Below are 17083 nucleotides of genomic sequence, written 5' to 3'. Positions count from 1 at the left end.
CGGGATGACGTCGTCGGAGTATATAGACGGCGCCCATGCGCGCTGACGTCAGTTCTGATAACACAGCTTTTCCGCGCCAGATACGCAGAGCCATGATAGAACTAACACTGGTGCCATGAAACTAGGGCCCTGAAAGGGGATGACCTTAACCCTAAATATCGGTTCGCAGAACGGGGAGGATGGGAGGGCGGTAAGGAATCTATCACTAACTAATGTCTCTTACAGATATATCGTTACACAAGTAGTAACTTGTGCATCTGAAAGAGACACGTTAGTGATAGATTCCTTACCTTAGAATAGATACCCCAGCAATACCAACCCCGGTGGTGGGTCTGCGAACCAATATCACACCAAGTCCTGGAGGACGGAACGGCCAAAGAAGCCATCCCTCCGGACTTGACTGTCCAGGCAGTAGTGTCTTGCGAACGTGTGCAGCGAGGCCCACGTGGCTGCCTGACAGATGTCCTGCAGGGGGACACCGCGGCCCAGGGCAGTTGTCGTTGCCGTGGCCCGAGTGGAGTGAGCCCGCAATCCAGCCGGGGGCTCCTTCCTCGCCATGGAGTAGCATGCTTGGATGCACAAGATGATCCACCTGGAGATGGTCCTCTTGTGTACAGCCTTTCCCTTCTTCGCGCCCACGTAACCAACGAAGAGTTGGTCATCCACCCGGAATTGGCGAGTGCGGTCTAGGTAGTAGGAGAGCGCACGTTTTGGATCCAGACGGTGGAGCCTCTCCTCCTCTTTCGAGGGATGCGGAGGCGGAAAGAAGGTGGGCAAGGTGATGGACTGCCCGATGTGGAAGGCCGTGACAACCTTGGGCAGAAAGGAAGGTCGTGTACGCAACACCACCTTATCAGGATGAACAGACAGGAAAGGTGGAGAAGAAGAAAGAGCCTGGAGCTCACTCACCCTCCTGGCAGAGGTGATGGCAACCAGGAAGGCCGTCTTTAGAGTAAGGAGATGAAGAGGGCAGTTATGAAGTGGCTCAAAGGGAGCACACATCAGATAGGTGAGAACCAGATTCAAGTCCCACTGGGGCATCACGAAGGGAACAGGAGGAAACATGTGCGTGATGCCCTTCAGAAATCTACTCACAATAGGGGACTTGAATAAAGAAGGCTGATCTGGTAGCCTCAAGAAGGCTGAAAGAGCAGAAAGGTACCCTTTAAGAGTGCCCAGAGCAGAGCCCTGCTGGGCAAGGGAAAGAAGAAAGAGCAGCACTTCCGAAAGGGGTGCAGAGAGGGGATCCACAGCCTTTGCTGCGCACCATGCCACAAATCTGTTCCACCGGCAGGCGTATACCGACTTCGTGGAGGGACGCCTGGCTGCCAGAATGATGTCACAGACTTCGGGAGGCAAGTCAAATGGCCTCAACTGCCGCCGCTCAATCTCCAAGCTTGTAGGTGGAGACTGGACAGGTTCGGGTGCAGGACCGTCCCCTGCTGCTGCGACAGAAGGTCCTCCCGAAGAGGCAGACGAATCGGGGGATCGACTGACATGCTGAGTAGATCGGGATACCAGTATCTTCGTGCCCAGTCCGGAGCCACAAGGACGACCTGGGCCCGGTCGCGCCTGATCTTCTTCAGCACTCTGGGCAGAAGTGGTATAGGCGGAAAGGCGTACAACAGACCGCAGCTCCACTCGCGACGAAAAGCGTCTCCGAGCGAGTGCCGCCTTGGAAACTCCAACGCGCAGAACTGCTGACATTGCGCGTTCTCTTCTGTGGCGAATAAATCTAACCAAGGCTCTCCCCACTGTCGAAAGAGACCTTGCGCCACGTCCGAGTTCAGACGCCATTCGTGATCCATCATGCACCGGCGGCTGAGTTCGTCCGCCCTGGCATTCAGAGAGCCTGCCAGGTGTTGAACCACCAGGGTCACGCCCTGATGTTCCAGCCACTGCCAGAGGCGCAGAGCCTCCTGGCAAAGGGTCCACGACCCCACACCGCCCTGTTTGTTGCAGTACCACATGGCGGTGGTGTTGTCGGTGAACACTTGCACTACGCCCCCCTTGACAGAGGGGAGGAATGCCTTCAGTGCAAGACGAATCGCCCGCAGCTCCAGAAGGTTGATGTGGAGCCGGGACTCCGCCGGAGACCAGAGGCCTCTGATCTCCGCCTCTCCCATGTGGCCTCCCCAGCCCTGGAGGGACGCGTCCGTCACAACTACGTGCTCCGGCTGGGGTAGAGAGAGGGGTCTGCCACTGACCCAGTCGCGGTCCGTGAGCCACCACTGCAGTTGCTTCGCAGTGCCCTCCGAGATCAGGACATGATTGGACAGATTGCCCTGATGCTGGGCCCACTGAAACTTCAGGTCCCACTGCAGAGCCCGCATCCGCCACCTGGCGTGACGCACCAGAAGGATGCAGGAGGCCATCAGTCCCAGAAGCCGCAGCGTCAACCTGACCGAGACCCGGGATAACGGTCTGAAGACAGGAATCAGAGCCTGAATATCCCGAACCCGCTGCTCGGGTGGGTAAACCCGAAACTGTGCCGAGTCGAGAACCGCTCCGATGAAAAGGAGCTTCTGAGAGGGACACAGGTGTGACTTCGGCACATTGATGGAGAACCCCAGCAAGTGCAGGAGGTCGGCCGTAGTCTGGAGGTGGCTGACGACTGTCTGGGGCGAGCCCGCCTTCAACAACCAGTCGTCGAGGTAGGGGAAGACTGACACCCCTTGCCTGCGCAGATGGGCTGCGACCACCGCCATCACCTTCGTGAACACCCGTGGGGCGCTGGTAAGGCCGAAGGGGAGCACGGTAAACTGAAAGTGCTCTAGGCCTACCGTGAACCGCAGGTAACGCCGGTGGGCCGGCAGGACGGGGATGTGGAAATAGGCGTCCTGCAAGTCCAACGCTACCATCCAGTCTCCTGGGTCCAGGGCAGCCAGGACCTGAGCCAAAGTGAGCATCTTGAACTTCTCCGTCCGGAGGAAGCCGTTGACGTTCCGCAGATCCAAGATAGGGCGTAGGCCCCCTTTGCCCTTCTTGGGTACCAGAAAGTAGTGGGAGTAACAGCCACGTCCTACTTCTGGCCCAGGAACGCGCTCGATGGCCCTCTTGGCCAAGAGGGCCGAAACTTCCTCTTGCAGAAGTTGCAAGTGATCCCCCGACACACGGTGGTATTGAGGTGGCATGGATGGAGGGGAAGACTCGAAGGGGAGGGAGAAACCCCTTCGGACAATTTGCAGCACCCACCTGTCCGAAGTGACTGTATGCCAGTGGGAGAGGTGATGGCGAACCCTGCCTCCCACAGGCGTCACATGGGCCTGAAAACTCGGACTAGGAAGGTTTTGAGGCGGGGGCTGCTGAGGGAGGTGTGGACTGGCCTCGCCGCTGACCCCGACCACCGCCGCGGCGGTTCCCACGTCCGCCACCGCGCTGCTGGATATTTTGCGGCGTGTGGCTGGCGGTCCGTGGTGGGGCGCCCCTTCCGTGGCCACGAAAGGAGCAAAAGGCACCCGATTGCTGGCGTGGGGCCGTAAGGCCCAAGGACTTGGCCGTGGCCCTGGAGTCCTTGAAACGTTCCAGCGCATGGTCTGCCTTGTCGCCGAAGAGGCGACGGCCATCAAACGGCATGTCCAGGAGGGTGGCCTGGACATCGGCCGAGAAGTTGGCGGACCTCAACCAGGCGTGGCGTCGAACCGCCACCGTCGTTGCCATCGCCCTGCCCAGTGAGTCCGTGGTATCCAGCCCACACCGGATAGAAAAACGTGCCGCATCTCGGCCGTCCGCAAGGGTTTGGCTGAGTTTAGCCCTGACCTCCTCAGGGCATTGTGGCAGCACCTCCGCAACCGTGTCCCACAGAGTGTGGGTGTAGCAGCCCAAGAGACAGTTGGTGTTCACTGACCGTAGCCCTAGGCTCACAGACGAGAAGACCTTCTTCCCGAACTGCTCATATCTCTTGGATTCCCTGTCGGGCGGGGCCGACGGGAATGCGGTCTGGGAGTTGGAGGCCTGGATGACCAGACTCTCGGGGGTGGGGTGGGTGGACAAAAAGCAAGGGTCGCCCGGTGCCGGGCGGTAGCGTCTGGCCACGTTCCTGTCCACAGGGGGGCCTGTGGCGGGCTTGGACCAGGTGCCCAGAAGAACGTCACACAAGGCCTCGTTGAACGGCAGGAGGGGCTCCGCGGAGCCGGACTGCTGTTTGAGGTCCTCAGTGAGGAGATTAGTCCTCACGGCCGCGACGGGGAGCTGAAGGTTTAAGGCCTTAGCTGCCTTCGTCAACACTACACTGTAAGCAGAACCCGCCTCCGAAGCCACAGTCGGGGGCGACGTAAATCCAGTGTCTGGCGAGGTATCAATACCACTGGCCTCCCCAAGCTCATATGTCCAGTCCTGATTCGACTGGCAATCACGTGCCAGAGGGTCCTCGGACCCCTCCCATTGCTCCTCGTCACCTGGCTCCTGGAGACCAGGATTAACAGCCAGGGCCTCCTCGTGGAGATAGAACTCTCCGAAGGCCGACGGAATCGGCGCCCAGCGGCGCCCCTCCGACTCCTGAGTAGGACCGTAGGAAGCATTGGGGTCGGCAACCACATCGGCTGCCGGGGACGACACCTGAAGGGACGGCGCCGGCGAGGACGTAAGGTCGACCGGCGAGGTCCCGGATCCGGAGCCGGATCCAGCGAGGTCGCGCGGCGCCGGGACCGAAGTCGCCAGCGGCGCCGGGCCCGAAGCACCCGACGTCGTCGGGGCCGAAGCGCCCGACCCGGAAGGACCTCCAGACGGAGCCGATCGGCCCGAAGGCGCCACGGGAACCGACTGAGGAGGGAGGGCCCTCATGGCCATGAGGTACCTCTCGACCTCCTCCTGCGACGCGCCGTGCCCAGGGACCCGAAGGTGTGGGGCAGGCGGCGACGCTTGCGACTCCCGCGGAGCCGCGTGGGCGGTGTCGCCCGAGTCCCCGGTCGCATCGTGCGAGCGACGGGGCGGGTCGGAGGATCGATGGTGTCGCTCCGACCTCTCATGCCTCTTACCTGAGGACTTGGAACCAGACGATCGGTGTCCACTCCCGGAACGTCGATGACTCCGACCTCGCGACCTGTCCCTCGACCTCCCGTGGGACCGGGACCGGGACCTGGAGCGGCGCGGGGCCGACTGCCTCAGCTCGAGACGCTTGCGGGACCGCTCCCGCCTAGCCTTCGACGTCAGGGCCCGGCAGTCGGAGCAGGTTCGATCGTCGTGGTCGAGGCCTAAGCACTTCAGGCACCGGCGATGGGGGTCCGTGACCGACATGAGTCGGCCGCACTTCGAGCAAGGCTTGAACCCGGGCATCCCTGGCACCAAAAGTCGAGAATCGACTAAATAGAGGATCAAAAAGATCAAAAAAGTTTTCAGTCAAAAAGTGACTGGGGGTAGAGCTTCTTCCGGATCTGCGCTAGCTGGCGCGGAAAAAAGAAGAACTGACGTCAGCGCGCATGGGCGCCGTCTATATACTCTGACGACGTCATCCCGGCGCTCACGACGCCGACGACGGACGCGGAGCCGCAGACGACGCCTACCAGCGCGCAGGAGTATTGCTACGCAAAAATTTCCGGATCCAGTCTGACGCCTGGGGATATTCTAAGGTAAGGAATCTATCACTAACGTGTCTCTTTCAGATACGCTCAAGCGCATGGTCTGCCTTGACGCCGAAAAGGCGACGTCCATCGAACGGCATGTCCATAAGAGTGTTCTGGACACAGGCCGAAAAGTTGGCGGACCTCAACCAGGCGTGGCGACGAATCGCCACCGTCGTTGCCATTGCTCTGTCTAGTGAGTCGGTGGTATCCAGCCTACACCGGATAGAAAACCATGCTGCTTCTCGACCCTCCGCAAGGGCTTGGGTGAATTTAGTCCTGACCTCCGCTGGACATTCTGGCAGCACGTCCACAACCGTGTCCCACAGAGAGCGGGTGTAGCGGCCAAAGAGGCACGCGGTGTTGACTGACCACAGTCCCAAACTCAGGGAGGAGAATACCTTCTTACCGTATTGCTCGTACCTCTTGGATTCCCGATCGGGCAGGGCCGACGGGAATGCGTTCTGGGAGTTGGAGGCCTGGATGACCAGGCTCTTGGGGGTGGGGTGGGTGGACAGGAAGGAAGGGTCGCCCGGAGCCGGGTGGTGGCGTCTGGCCACGTTCCTATCTACAGGCTGACCTGTAGCAGGCTTGGACCAAGTGGCCAAAAGAACGTCTGACAAGGCCTCATTAAACGGCAGTAGAGGCTCAGCCGAGTTGACTGCGGTTTAAGGATCTCAGTGAGGAGGTTAGTCCTCACGGCCGCGACGGGGAGCTCCAGGCCCAAGGCCTTGGCCGCCCGCGTCAGCACCACACTGTAGGAAGCCCTCTCCTCCGTAGCCATGGTGGGAGGGGAGATGAAACCAGTGTCTGGCGAGGTGTCCAGCCCACTGGCAGTCCCAAGCTCACCTGTCCAGTTCTGCTGAGACTGACACTCCTGTGCAAGAGGGTCCTCAAACCCCTCCCAATCCCCCTCGTCACCCATCTCTTGTTATGCAGGTTCAAAGGATGGGGCCAGTTCGTGGAGGTAAAATTCTCCAAACGACGTCGAGAGCGGCGCCGGAACCGAATCGTGGGCAGGATCGGGGACGGCGTCGCCCGGAGGCGGCGCCGGGGGCGACACCCTAGGGGCCGGCGCCGGTGAGGTCGACCGGAGACGACCCGGGTCCGGAACCGGATCCAGTGAGGGCCTGCGGCGCCGGGACCGAAGTGCCCAACAGCGTCGGAGCCGAAGCACCCGACGGCGTCGGAGCCGAAGCACCCGACCCGCTAGGTCCCCCAGCCGGGGCCGCTGGGCTCGAAGGCGCAACAGAACCCGGCGGAGGATGGAGAGACCTCATGGCCATGAGGTAGCGCTCGATATCCTCTGGCGTCGCGTCAGGTATGGGGCAGGCGGTGACGCGTGGGTGGTGTCACCCGAATCCCCGGCCGCGTCACGCGAACGTCGGGGTGGGTCGTGAGAGCGATGACGCCTTTCCGACCTCTCATGCCTCTTACCTGTGGATCTTGATCCCGAAGACCGATGCCGATTCTCGGAACTACGAGGGCTCCGACCCGGCGACCGGTCCCTCGACCTCCTGTGGGACCAGGACCTTGAACGGCGCACGGCCGACTGCCGGAGCTCAAGCCGCTTGCGGGACCGCTCCTGCCTAGCCTTGGACGTCAGGGTTCAGCAGTCGGAGCAGGTTTGGTCGTCGTGGTCGAGGCCTAGACACTGAAGACACCGGCGATGGGGGTCGGTATCCGACATCAATCGGCTGCACTTGGAGCAGGGTTTGAACCCGGGCATCCCTACCGGCACCGTCAGAGTCAATCGACTCGACAAACAGATCAAAAAGATCAGCGTTTTAGTAAAAAATGACTAAAAGGGTACTACCTCTCCGGATCTGCGCTTAGCTGGCTCGGAAAAAAGAAGAACTGAGGCCCCGCGGGAGGGCGGCGTCTAAGTACTCCGGCGACGTCATCCCGGTGCAAACGACGCAGATGATGGACGCGGAGCCGCAGACGACGCCTACCGACGCGCAGGGGTACTGCTGCGTAAAAGTTTCCAGATCCAGTATGACGCCTGGGGATATTCTATGGTAAGGAATCTAATACTAACCTGTTTCTTTCAGATAAAAAGTGCACCACAGCGCCAAGGCTGGCATACCTAGGCCGGTGGGTCACTCCTTTATGTATTCATTTTTGAATAATGCATAGGTTTTCAAAAATAAAATCAAAATAAATTGCAAGCTTGCCAAAGCAGTACTTATTGTCTTTGCCATGGATTGTTTGGCTAGTCGTTAGAAGAAAGGAAATCTTAAACGTGGATGGGCCCAATCGAGGCAGAGTTTTCTCTGTTTAGCTGAGGTATTCTGAAGCTCTCAACCATGTTGGTTGCAGACTTCAAGTGCCCAGCTAAATACACTAGGAAGAACAAAGGAGAGGTTTCTATAGTCTTGCAGCTGACACAGTTATTCACCTGGCTATCAAATTACATAAAAGGTGCTAACACTCTAAATGAGCATTGAGCCCTGCCATACCAACATGGACAGAATGGGCTGGGAGGGGGGCATAGTTAGAAGTGCAAGATCGCGGTCCCCAATTGTAGCCCCACCATGCCAGCTCCAGCTATTCAGCAACATCCTGCCCACAAGAATCACTGCTGCAACTGCCAGACCGGTGTAAGGCTTGAGATGAGTTGTCAGTGCCCACTACTTTCGTTCAGGGAGTCCAGCTAAGGTGCAATGACTGTCTCGGTATGGGAGCGGCCATGACTACATGGTGGCTGTGGAGGGATCTGGGCCACCCCCCTCTGGTGCGGCCTGGATGACATTGGCGGAGAGTTGAAGAAGGTAGAGCGGGCCATGCTCTGGTATCTGCAACCCCAGAAGAGGATGTCATCAGGGACACAGTGAGGTTGAGGAAGCTGCATGTGTATGCTGTCAAAATTGCTGGCCCTCTAAATATGGTGTGTACAGGGAAGTCTAGGTGCTCTTCCCTAGCTGAGCCCCTGAATATACCAGAGGAGAGGCACTGAGGAAGCCGGACCAGGCTCTGATCATTGCGGCCCCAGGATGGAGCCCCATCTGGCACTTGACCCAGAGACTAATCATTAGTAGGGGGTGGTGAGGGCCTAGTGCGGCAACCTACACTTTTTCAGTTGGTACTTTTTATCTTGTTTCAATTCAGATCAGGTGGGAGGGTTGAGATGCGGTCAATAGCTTCGAACAACTTGAACTCAAGATGATAATGGAGTCACTTGGCTGTAAAGGGATTTCCAGGATATGTAGGTCTTTGATTCTAAACCCTCCAGACCCACCAACTGGGACAGCAGCCCTGTGGAATCAAAACCTAAGAGAATTAGATGACGATGACTGGTAAGTGATCAAGTTGGCAGCTCGTACTACAGTTATCTTGTCCGAACTCTGGATGATCCAATTTAACTACTATCATAGGACATACTACAGTCCACGAACACGTTGTGCACTAATTGCGGAAAAACAATTGGCTCTATCATATTATCTGGGAATGCCCACACATACAAGTTCACTGGAGATAAATAAATAAATATTCTTTGCAAAGGTCAAACAGACAACTAATAGCCCAGACCTTAAAACTGCAATATTAGGGACAATGGAGCGGTTGGTGGGACCATGGGCAAGACATGCACTGGCAGGCATGGGCCATCCTATATCCAAAAGAGAGGGAGTGCTACTCGCAGAACAGGCAGCGCCTCCTGTGCGGTGGGCTCAGCGGAATGAATTACCGGGCAAAGGCTGAATAAATGATTCATAATTAGAGAGGGGTGGGGGGACGCCCAACAACGCCAGAAGATCACCCACGGCAGCCAAATTTAATACGCTGCATAATGAACTGCACATTGTGTGTCCTGGTATTATCTGGCCGCTGCTTGGGTTCCTATGTCTTGTGCAGTATTGAGTAGAAACCTACTCTGATCGTTGTAATTTACTCTCTGGTACTGAATTCAATGCAATTAAAAGGTTTAGAAAAACATGCCTCACTTTGTGTAGAAATAATATACAGCTTATGACAATAGGTCTCATAAATGTTATAGAGGAACAGAGATACAATAACGAAAGTTACACTTGACTACTTCCCATACCACTGTCAATCTTAATCCCTTGCTTTTTGGTTGTTTGCACGTTACACACCAGCCAGAAACCGTCTCTCATTGATTTCCAACCGGATCCAACAATGCTCACTGAATCAAATGTACTCAGATCCCTGGAGTACAAGGTACACGATTAGAAATCCCTGAACTCCGTCCTGAGATATGAACTGGACCATTTGCGCTTCAGCGAATGCTCGGAAATCGAACTACTCAGACTTGCTAACCCGAGATCATCTGCCATGGGCGCCTTCACAGCCTGAAACAGCCACATCTTTACATCTTTTTCTTCAGCCTGGACAGTGTGTTATTCCCATATTATGCTCTGAAGTAAACAAAAAGTTACTTGCAGGACATTACAAAAGTACCAAATAAATCAATAAATAGAAAGTTGAAAATAATGTCAATCTGGTAACAAGGATTTCTAGGTCTAAACTGGGATGGCGAGGTGAGCTAAGGAATGATGATGGATTCAATCCAGATCTGTGTCTGAAAAGTTTCAGCGCTCTGTCCTCCTTGTGTTAACAAGGACCTCTAGAGCAGCACAAATTTCTCAGGTACTGAGAAAGCACCACTTGCTCCCAGTTGTAAAAAATGATTCAAAAAATCAAAATCAAAAAGATGGTCTAGATTAGAATTGTCCCAGGACTTGTACAACATCGACCTTATGGTTCACACTTCCAGAACGTTCAACGCCAGCACTACCTATCATAAACAATAACTTACAAGTTCTTGATCTGCCTAAACATGCTACCGCCGAGTGAACTATTACTTGTCAAAAGTGGTCTAAAGAAACTGCTTAAAAATAAGTTTGGAATACGATTTAAACTTTCTTGTTTCCGAATTGTTATATGGACATTGCGATCACTGCTTCCATAAACTGTTCCAGAGGATTACCATCCTCAATCCAGGACCGCCATAATGGAGTGTGGTAAATTTGTCCACGGGAATATCCATTACCACACCTTATGTTTTTTTCCTGGGGCAGCTGTACTGCAGGGTTTCAGATTTTACTTATCAGAATGGGGAATAAAGGGTTGATGTTGTTTTACCACACGTGAAATCTGTACATCTCCATTTCGTGACCTACTCACAAATGGAAATTCCTCTTGGCTGTGTTGGTAGGTACTTGAAAGTATCACCACAGAAGAATACTGCATACTTCCAGACATTATAAATTATTGCCACGTGCAAGAAGATCACTTTCTAAATTACTCCATTTTCACTGTTACTTTCTTGTGAATATATTTTTTGTTTCTGGTAAAGTCAAGCATCTACTAATAGACAAAATAACCAATAATTTGACTGTGCATTTACTGCTTTTACACACTGTGTTTTAGTTATCATAGAAAAGACTGAAGCAGATATCGCTCACACAAGATGTTAAAATTAATTTAATCATTTTGTGACCAACACAATTGCTACTTTGTACCACTCAAAGGAAGAGGATGCATTTTTAAACCCAGCACATCGTTATAAACTAGGGTTTCAACACCTGACAATCATGCAGTAATACATAAAATGTGTACTCTGTAAAGTGTGTTAAATAGAAAGATATAGACAGATATATATGTTCTATAACTGCATGGAAATTGCAGGAAAAGGATATAGAATGTGCAAAAATTAAGCAGTTTAAAATAAAAATGTGCAATAACAAATGACCCTCCACCATTGAGGGATAATATCGACTTCACATTCCAACCTAACATTTAGTCATCCCCACCAGTAGTAACACCACTGTCTAAAGGACAGCACAGTGCTCCGTAACTTCAAACAGTTGTCCTAGCTGCAGGGAAAAGGGCAGGGCAAAGTAAACACTGGCCTTTATTCTAAGAATACTACATTCATGAAATTTTAATTTTGAGTAAGTAAACAGTTATTTCCCTATTTTGCTCTTAGCTCTACCATTACATCAAGTTTCTCCCAATCTGGGCCTACAACATAATCCTGTGAAAACAGGATTTTATATAACCGCTCAATACAGCAAAAGAGATTAGTTCCTTTTTAAGTAATACACATGGTAACTTACTTTTCTTGGCTTTGCCCTTAGCTTGGTAAGTTACATTAAATAGTATGAAGCTACCCCCAATCTGGGTCTACAACAAAATCCTTTCAAAATAGGACACAATAAAACATTTAAGGCAGAAACTTTTAGTAACGACATATTTAGAGGCGTAACTTCAAAATAACTGCATTATTTAGCATTTTGTTTATTAGAAAAGCTAATTTCTGTGTTAAAGCAGAATCTTCTATGGCCCGATGATCTAGAGCATAGAGACCCCATGGTTTATATTTGCCATCACACCGGCTTGAGAAAGCAGAATTCTATTCTTCTTAAAACGTCATTATGAAGTTAGCGCAAAGTAGAAAATCATGCACACATATCGGCACACAAAGGGCCCTTCAATGCAGGTTTTTACCCATGCAAATCCCCCCGGGTGGAACCTGGAGGAATTTATGAAGCCAACATAGTGCACAAATTGGAATGCTGCACGGTATGATGGCTGGAAAGACCACAAGACATTCCCTATTACCAAAGGGAAAATTAGGTTTCAGGGACAGAAAAATTGTGTAGTAACAATATTTGTGTGTGATTTTTAGCAAGCAATTTGAAATGAAAGGCAATAAGGGTCACTGCAAAAACACTCAACCAGCGTCTACAGCGCTTGCAGGACATGATACACGCTGTGTAATCAATACTGTTTTCAAAATGTTTAATAGTGAAATCCCTAAAAACTGCTTTGGAAAGTCGCAAAAAGCAGTGAATTGGTTTACTGCAACAGCAGACTAAGTATCATTAGACCAAACTATCCATCCTGATCCAGCTTCACTATAAGAATTGTTGCTCCAGGCTACCGCTGGACAGAGCGGAGATGAGCACGTCATAACCTAAGAGGCTCCACAGTATAAATATTGCTAATCCTTTCATTTGCAAAAACAAAATCTCTTTGGAAAAACTTTTTTTTAAAAGCAACATTTTTTTAAAAACCTCCCCTGCTCGATAAAATGGTCTAAATGCAAAAAATATTACGTTTCTGCTCAGTCATGTTTTAGAATTGCTTTCCACCATCAGAAACAGCAAACTAACCTGATTCATGACTGATATATGTGTCTAAATTTTGTTTTTTTTTAATACATTTGAATGACTACGCTGCATAATTTGGTGTCCCAAAACAGTCGAAGGAAGGGTGGCAAAAACACTTCTTTCATCTTATATAATTGGAAATACTTAAAGAATTCCATCATTGTGTAAACCCTAGTTCTTAACAACAGGGAATACACATATCTTTGACCTCATGATCAGTGGGGTTTCCAGGTATAAAAATGTGTTATACTGAGCTATTTTCACAAGCGTAAACAACCAGTTTGTACAACAATCAAACCGATTGTTGTCTAAGCAGCACATAAATGATCAAACTATACTTCAGGCGATTTTACTACTCAGTGTGAATCATCCTTATGAAGTATCTTACTGAGGATCGTATCATAATGAGGGCTGAACACAATCTTGTTATAATTGACAAAACGAGTATATCTGATGGCTATTTCCTCAAGTTCTTTCTGAATGGGCCCCAAACCGCCAGGAAGCACAGGAACAGTTTTTTGTTGGCTTGCACAAAGGTGACTCTCTAAAAACTTCTGAATTCGAGAATCTGCAAAAGACAAACAAATTCATCATCAGATGCTGATCTTTTCGCTATAGCCCCCTTCTGTTTTTCAAATTTCTACACCAATTGCTCGAAATTTGAATTGCAAGCTACCACTATATTTTAACACGGCATCATTGCGTATCGCATATAAGGATCAATGCTTCATTATGCATCACATATAAGGATCAATGCTTCATTATGCATCACATATAAGGATCAATGCGTCATTATGCATCACATATAAGGATCAATGCGTCATTATGCATCACATATAAGGATCAATGCGTCATTATGTATCGTATATAAGGATCAATGCCTCAAGCCAATCAAGCGGTGTGGTTAAAATTTCTTAAGAGCAGATTCATCTGGATGATTGAAGCGTTTTTGTAACGTCTACACCAATAAATAAAATGTTTTTATTATTGTGACATTTATTAAGGCATGTGAATATAATCTGCATTGCAATATGACATAAAAAGGTGATAGCAATAAGACGTCATGGTTTTAAAATGATCCAAAATATTTGAGTAGAGGAAATACACAGTATTAAATCAAACTCAACTCCATCGAGACATTAGGAAGATGCATTCCGTAATTTAACTCACGAGATAATAGTGAATCACTATTAAATATTTGGACACCACTGTGCATGGCAAAAAACAGTCTATTCGAAACAACGCGCTAATATTGTCAGAAAACTGCTACTGATAAACCTAGTATATTGACAAAGGGGGCCTTGGTATTTGTGGCTCATATAAGAGAACTAATATGCCGAACAGCCCAATGGGTTTGAATATTGTGTTAAATATAACAAGAAAATTAAATCTTAAGAACATTAAAATAATACAGCTCAAGCACTGATTCTTTAAAAAGCTGATATAAGTAACTATCTTTGTCAGCTGTTATGAACAATTAAACACCCTTCTGGTGTAACCGCATTGGGCCACCCCCACAACCTAACTTGCAAGGACTGGGCCTGCTGCTGCTGAACATGAAGGGATGGTTGGTGTTGCCTGTAACCTAGCTCCCTGGAATAGCTCCAAAACTTCCTGTGGTGGAACTGTTGGCAAGAGCCAGGAGTTCCAAGGATCATGCTGTGGCTAGAATGTCCTTGAATCGTTCAAACAAGAAATTCACCTTCTCTCCAAATAATCTAGAGGCATCAAAAGTTATGTCCATAAGGGATGCTTGGGAATCAACAGAAATTTCGGTTAATCACACCCAGATGTGCCTCCTAAGCACAACCCTAGATACACAGTCTGTTGTGTTGAAACCAGTACATAAGACATACTTCACCGTATCCTGCCTATCATGTATTGTTTGACCCACGAGGCTGACCCGTCTTCCAGGATGGTCAGCAAGATCTTGCTGGCAATGCCCCATGTAGATGGGTGTTCCTACCCAGAAGGCACACTGCGTTTAAGGTTCTCAAGGCTAACCTAGCTGAAAAAAACATCTGTCCCCAAAGGCCTCAATATGTTTCAACTTGTTTGCCAGGATTTGAAAGGAAGGCATTAAAAGTGAACTTTCCTGTCCATGCCAACAAGATTTCAGGTGTATGATGCCTTTTCAGAAAATCTGGATCATTTGGAGTCGGTCTATGCCATCTGGAAACACGTCAACTGATGGGGAAACCAAGCACATCTTGGACCAAGTGGTTATGCTTGTAAGAGCCTCACTGAATGGCAACAGTGGTTGAGAAGAGCCTGTACAATGAGGCGGGAGAAGATTGTCTGCCTCCTTATCGTCAGGGTCATGGGGAACATTTTGCATACCATGTAAGAGTTGGATCCAAAATAGGCCTCTAACCTTCAGGAGCGTGTCGACAAAGGTTCGGTGTTGAAGACATGTTTCTGGAGTAGGTGCATGTGGACCTGGCTGCACATCAACTTGTTGGGGTTTCAGACCATCCGCTTGGCATTGAAAGGTGTCCATTACATCAGCTCGGGTGGAGGCGAGTGAGCTCCACGCCCTCATGGTTCATCCGCTGTACACTACCTTCCACCAGGACAAACTGCTTCTCCAAACGTGTGCCTACTTCCTACCTGATGTGGTGAGTCCATTTCATGTCAGTCTGAGGGCATTTATCATCAGTCAGATGCTCATCCTTCTGAAGTTCTTTGCTCCCCCCTCACCTCTCTAAAGAGCAGGAGAGGCGCTATTGTTTTGATCCAAAGAGAGTCCTTCATTTTTATATTGAGCGTAACAACGGAACACAGACTTGATGATCAGCTTTTCACTGGATTCACCAGAGCAAAGAAGGGCACGGCTGTGCAGAAGAGGACCATCTCTCAATGGATTGTACTCTGCATTAAAATCTGCTAAGCAATGGCAAAGTAGTAGCATCCAAAAGGCTTGAGGTTCACTTCAACATCCAAGGCTGCAACTACTGCGTTACTCGTTCGGTCCAGCAGGACTTTCTGGTTTAAATCAGTTTGCATCCCCTTTTCTGGGGAGGTTACTGCTGGGGTATCTTATCTAAAGTAAGGAATCTAGGGTTAGGAGATTCTTCAAGAAGAACATGATACTTACCCCCTGTAGTAGGTAATAGGTGTCAACAAGGCAATTTGTTTGCAATGAACAATCATGAGACACAGGAGAGCAATCTGGCATGGAAGATTGCTCTTCTGTGTTGCATGATTGATTCAGCTGACCGTAAATATATACATGCTCCATAGTGATCAGTGTGTGTCGCATGATTGATTGAGCTGACCTTAAATATATACATGCACCATAGCGATCAGTGTCAATATCGATGTTTGCGACCATTGATTCGTTGCATGGTTTCTGGCCGCATTCTATAACTTATGCAAGATTGTGTTCTAGCATACACTATTGTCTTGAAGATGGTCTGAAGGACTGAAGCCACAAGACCGAAACGTCGACTCCACCTTCTATTTCAGAGAACCTGTGTCAATCTCTATCAACATATATTTTCATGAGGAGATTTATCGTTTTATATATCATTGTGGAATATTTGTCGGTCATAAACCGTTACGATAATTTGATTTCACCTCTGTTCATGATCGTTTGCTGACTTAATGTACATGTCTGTACTCCTTCTTAATCATTGCTCTATAAAAATTAACTTTGTACCTTTAAAGAGTTAGGTTTTCCCGTGTTCTATGTTCTTTGTGCTTATTATTGGTTGAAGTTGTCTAATGACACGGTAGGGTTTTTTCCAGATGGACTAACAGTTTAAATAACCCTATACCTATTCAAGTTCATTGCAAACAAATTCCCTTGTTGGCACCTATTACCTACTATTGTATTGCCCAAGCCTACAAGGCTTTATTGGGTTTCCCAATCTATTCACTTAACCCCTGTAACGCCATTTTCTAGCAGAGACTATTTTATTTGTTTATTTATATGTTTGTATAGCGCTTGAATCGACTCCCAAAGGAGTATCTCTGCGCTTAAGCGGGCTTTGAGGGGAGTTGAGGACACTAGCATACTCAAACAGTGTGAAACAAAAAAGTCTTTAGCAATTTCCTAAATTTTGTGTGTTCTGGGCAGAGTCTGAGGGAATCGGGGAGATCATTCCAGAGGCGTGGACCTAAGTAAGAGAGGGCCTTTCCTCCTAATCTAGCCCTCTTAATGATTGGTATTCCAAGGAAATTTTTACTGCTGGAACGAAGAGCCCGTGAAGGAGTGTATGGTAGAAATGTATCCGCCAAGTAGGAGGGGCCCATATTTTGGAGTGCTTTGTGGATAATACAACAAGTTTTAAACTTGATCCGTTTGCAGATGGGCAGCCAGTGGAGCTTCACCAACAGAGGTCGCGAAGACGACCTAGGAGGCACATTCTGGACCAGTCTGGCCGA

The 17083-nt window shown here is 49.9% G+C and overlaps 1 protein-coding gene across 1 annotated transcript in view; it reads right to left on the bottom strand.

The window, feature by feature from the left end:
* Positions 1-10985: 10985 nt before the first annotated feature.
* Positions 10986-17083, bottom strand: part of TCP11L1 (t-complex 11 like 1) — a 233844-nt gene continuing 227746 nt past the window's right edge. The window contains exon 10 of the mRNA XM_086955862.1: positions 10986-13262. Coding sequence (XP_086811988.1) covers positions 13051-13262 — 212 coding nt within the window. The 3' untranslated portion in view covers positions 10986-13050. The remainder of the gene's footprint in view (positions 13263-17083) is intronic.

This window comes from Lissotriton vulgaris, chromosome 2_1 (assembly GCF_964263255.1).
Source record: "Lissotriton vulgaris chromosome 2_1, aLisVul1.2, whole genome shotgun sequence".
Taxonomy (NCBI): domain Eukaryota; kingdom Metazoa; phylum Chordata; class Amphibia; order Caudata; family Salamandridae; genus Lissotriton; species Lissotriton vulgaris.
Note: the sequence above shows the minus strand (reverse complement) of the source record. Positions and strands in the feature narration are given on the sequence as shown.